This window comes from Amphimedon queenslandica, unplaced genomic scaffold (genome assembly GCF_000090795.2).
Source record: "Amphimedon queenslandica unplaced genomic scaffold, v1.1 AMPQUscaffold_13029, whole genome shotgun sequence".
In the NCBI taxonomy this organism is placed as follows: Eukaryota; Metazoa; Porifera; class Demospongiae; order Haplosclerida; family Niphatidae; genus Amphimedon; species Amphimedon queenslandica.
Window position 1 is genome coordinate 57,257 of NW_003546735.1, and position 4,151 is coordinate 61,407.

At 29.9% G+C, this 4,151-nt stretch overlaps 2 protein-coding genes across 2 annotated transcripts in view; one reads left to right on the forward strand and one right to left on the reverse strand.

Moving 5' to 3' along the window:
* The window catches only part of LOC100639075 (ras-related protein Rab-22A-like), a 4,500-nt gene extending 2,908 nt beyond the window's left edge, over positions 1–1,592 (forward strand). Inside the window, exons 3-7 of the mRNA XM_003389587.3 lie at positions 145–226; positions 292–363; positions 601–711; positions 1,132–1,237; positions 1,311–1,592. Of these exons, the coding sequence (XP_003389635.2) occupies positions 145–226; positions 292–363; positions 601–711; positions 1,132–1,237; positions 1,311–1,333 (394 nt within the window). The 3' untranslated portion in view covers positions 1,334–1,592. The remainder of the gene's footprint in view (positions 1–144; positions 227–291; positions 364–600; positions 712–1,131; positions 1,238–1,310) is intronic.
* Positions 1,593–1,625: 33 nt separating this feature from the next.
* On the reverse strand, positions 1,626–4,145 carry LOC109585649 (uncharacterized). Its single transcript, XM_020001785.1, has 8 exons — positions 3,924–4,145; positions 3,772–3,871; positions 3,668–3,727; positions 3,449–3,538; positions 3,080–3,205; positions 2,637–3,032; positions 1,789–2,381; positions 1,626–1,682 (listed from the first exon to the last, which is right to left on the reverse strand). Exons 1-8 carry the CDS (start codon positions 4,035–4,037, stop codon positions 1,626–1,628), a joined length of 1,536 nt encoding a protein of 511 aa, XP_019857344.1. The 5' UTR covers positions 4,038–4,145.
* Positions 4,146–4,151: the final 6 nt, after the last annotated feature.

Sequence of the window (4,151 nt, forward strand, 5' to 3'; positions counted from 1 at the left end):
GCAATATTTTATCAAGCATTAAATGTATACATACAATGTACATGTACATGTATTTATCAGACATTAAAATTATTTTATCAAATATTACATGATTTATTAAACATTACATGTATTTATCAGACGTTACATGTATTTGTATTTCAGAGCTTCTTTTATGTCAAAAAGTCTAACAGTTGACAACAGCACAATCAAGTTTCAAATATGGGATACAGCTGGACAGGAGAGAGTAAGTCACACAATAAATATATTTTATTTATTTTATTTTTATTCTTTTTAATTTCTTCCAATTAGTATCGGTCACTATTACCAATGTATTACAGAAATGCAGCAGCAGCTATTGTGGTGTATGATATAACAAATGAAGTAAGAATAATAATTATTATTACCGTATAGCAGAAAATTTTGTGGCCCAAAATTTTTGTGGTTCTGTCTAAAAAATCAATTTTTGGCTTTAATTTTTGTGGTTTTCTACTTTTTGATTACAGATTTTATTTTCATGAATTTTGTAAAAAAATGCGAAATATTATTTACATTTATTGTTATTATTATTTATTATTGTTGTTGTTGTTGTTATTATTATGTGCATTGTTGTACATGTAGGGATCATTCACAGTGTTACAGGATTGGATAGCAGAACTACACAGACTAGACCCACCTAATATTGTATTAGCAATTGCTGGAAATAAATGTGACCTTGAAGATAAAAGAGAAGTATGACTAGTATAATTGTATATGTACATAAGAGCATTGAAATGCAATAAAAATTTGAAGTGATTTTGGAGCCATTTTTAAAAACGACCATAACTTGGGAAATTTAAGTCGGAATCAGCTCAAACTTTCTACACAGCATAAGGACATTAATATGTATCAGAAAATGTAATAAAAATTTGGGGTGATTTTGGAGCCATTTTTTGGAAAAAACCATGGGTATTTTTCAAAAATTGGCAGTTTTCTTAAAATGGCCATAACTTGAAAAATTTAAGTCAGAATCAGCTCAAATTTCCTACACAGCATTAGTACATCAATATGTATCAGAAAATGTAATAAATCCTCTTTCTCTCCCTCTCTCTACTATACTCTCCTTTTATCTCCTCTCCTTTCTCTCCCTCCTCCCTTCTCCTCTCCTCTCAGATTCCAGCTGAACAAGGTCAGACTTATGCATCAGAAGTTAATGCCATATTTGCAGAGACTAGTGCCCTCACTGCTAGGAATGTTGAGGAAATGTTCATTGAAATAAGTGAGTAGCTACTAATGATGTACTGTAGTATGTACTATTGTAGCATAATCTCTCTCTCTCTCTTGTCTCATAGCTTGTAAGTTACCGTTTAACTAGTTTACCAGCTGGTGCCTCTCTCTTAAGACAGACTGATACACCACGTGCTAAGGGAGGATGCTGTGGAGGAGGGGGAGGGGACAAAGGACCATCATAATAGTTCAGTTATAATAAGATAATAAATTAATGATTATTATTATTATTATTATTATTTTAATAACAACTGACACATGTACTGCTTGCCCAATAAGCTGGTTGTACTATTCTCTTCTATTTTATTTTAATTGTCTTTGATTGCAATAATAATTTATTATTAAAATGGGTCAACCAATTATTATTATTATTATTATTATTATTTTGTATTTACTTGTTTATGTACGTGTTTATCATAAATCACTTTGTTAATTTTCTGTGTTTAAATAAATTGTTATTAAAATTTAATAATTGATGAGTCAGCATTGTCAATAACAAAAATACAATTATTATTAATTAATTAATCAATCAAAAAATATTACTCTATCTTTTATAAAATTATAGTCATGGTATTCTGTGCATGTATCTTTGTCTTTCATACCTAGATAGAGTTTTATATTTTTATTAATTATTAACGATTGAAGAATTAGTAATATTCCATCAGATGATATTGAAGTGCCTGTTATTTGTAATCCAGCTAATGTTGAATTGTTGATAATTAGTTCAGAAAGAGACTGAGCACTAACTGAAGTAATATGAGGATTATAAAAGAAGAATAATCCTAAAAGTGTGTTATTGTGTGTTTGTAGTACGTTTGTAATATCAGCAACTGCTTTGTCATCAATGGAACAGTTAATAAGATCTAAATCTATTAATGATTTATTATTAGCCAGTAAGTTACATAAGAATGAGATGCAGTCCTGTGTTAGCTGAGTGTCTTGTATTCTCAAGTGCTTCACCTTTTCATTTTGTAATAAAACTGGCAACAGATCACACACAATGTCAGGAGATGATTCCTTGATGACAATGTTCGTATGTTTGTATGTTAATAGAGAAACTACTTCTTGACATTGTATTAAAGATGGAGAGGTCAGTTGAACACCATCATCATACCACCGAATTGCTTTAGGTTTTCCTGAATACATAAAAAATTATAATTAATAATTACTGTATTATCTAGTATAATTCTCTACTATCATTTTTAATCGCTAAGGCGAGCAACACTTCTGAATAGCTACATGTAGTTATTTTTGTGAATTTTATAATGTACAAAAATTAATACATAAATACTAATTTTGTATGCCGGAACATCTTAAATTGCAGATCATGGACAATATCTAATACCCTCAAAATACTCTATAGATTATTAGTACATATAAATATATCTTACCATGTTCTTTTTTTCTAAGTTGATCTAGCAGAACTGAATCTTGTTTAATTAATGATAAAAAGAGACTTGCTCTCGCAACGTTGCTCCTCCTCTTAATTTCCTTGATTTTAGGTATGTCAACATTTTCTGTCATTGCATAACGAAATAGTTCAAGTGATTCCAATGTTGACAGTTCACTCTCTTCATCTTTTTTAATATGCTTTATATTAACAAATCCCTCTTGAACAGTATCTAATGATCTTGCTAGCCACCATCCTTCAGTATGCTCTTCCTTGATCTCAAGTTTCTCTCCTTTCTTGATTGAAAGTTGACCACTTTCCTTTGCCTCCCAGTCATACATAGCTACATAAACTGGTCCTTTTGGTGGATCTATTGATTGTGTAGAGTGATCCTTTCCTAAAATACTAGTACTAGTCATTATGTTAATATAATGTAATACATACTAAGAGTAATTGAAGTTTCTTTCAGTTGTTGTATATTCATTAATGATATCTTTTCCTGTAACTGTTCTATCTCCTTTTCTCTTTCAATTAATGTTCTCTCTACTCCAATTAGCGTTTCTTCTATTCCTAGTCATTAATAATAGTCATTGTAACACAAATCAAAAAATGGTCACTATTTTAATAATAATATTTAAAATATTTATCAATAAATTGCACATTATTTAATTGCATGTAAGAAGGACCAGTATTATTATTGAGTATATACAATCATCCTCCTACTACAACAAATTAATGTACAAGCAATAATGATACTCTAAACACAGCTGTACTGTATTATCATTATACAGTATTAAGTATGTCTGTATATACCTGTTTTGCTTTGAAGAGATGATCGTAAATGATCTATTTCCATTTGCATTGCTTTTGTCATCTTCTTTTTACTCTCTTCCTTCTCGGACTCTAAATAATAAAAATGAACCAATTAAATTATTAGCAACATTAATTTAGTTACATGATGTATTTATTCAAAATTCAGAAACATGACAATATTCATTAAAATCATGTCTCAAAACATGAATCTCATTATACCTGATGATTGTATTGATGACTTATTGCTTTCATCAACTTCTCTACCTTCATATGAGATACCTTTAAATTATCAATAATTATAATTAATAATAATTAGTATATACCTAATGTGTCTATTGTACCCTTCAATTTAGCATTCTCTTCAAGTAAATCATCTCTTTCACTCTCTACCATCTCCAGTTTCTTCATTAGACTCTTCACCTCCTATCAAATATTAAAGTATACTATTAATTTATATACACATACATTCACTAACCTCATCAATTCCATGTTCATCATACACAGTATAGTAACCAATAGTTAAACTGATCAATCCCATCTCCTTTAGCATATCAACGTTATCTCTAGCTGTCACTAGTAAACTCTCCATCAGATAATGAGGAGCATAACAAGTAACAATGATGGAGTTCCCTTCTTTGATCACTACCACCTCCACTTGATTATCCTTGAACGTTTTCCATAGGAGGGCTCTGATACTGGAGAG

What these genes read in the sequence shown, in the direction of transcription:
- LOC109585649 (XM_020001785.1), bottom strand. Translation starts at nt 4,037, where the DNA reads ATGGAGAGTTTACTAGTGACAGCTAGAGATAACGTTGATATGCTAAAG. An exon ending in ATCTCTTCAAAGCAAAACAG is followed by an intron (nt 3,206 to 3,448) that starts GTATATACAGAC and finishes ATTAATGACTAG; the next exon opens with GAATAGAAGAAACGCTAATT. An exon ending in AGAAACTTCAATTACTCTTA is followed by an intron (nt 3,033 to 3,079) that starts GTATGTATTACA and finishes CTAGTATTTTAG; the next exon opens with GAAAGGATCACTCTACACAA.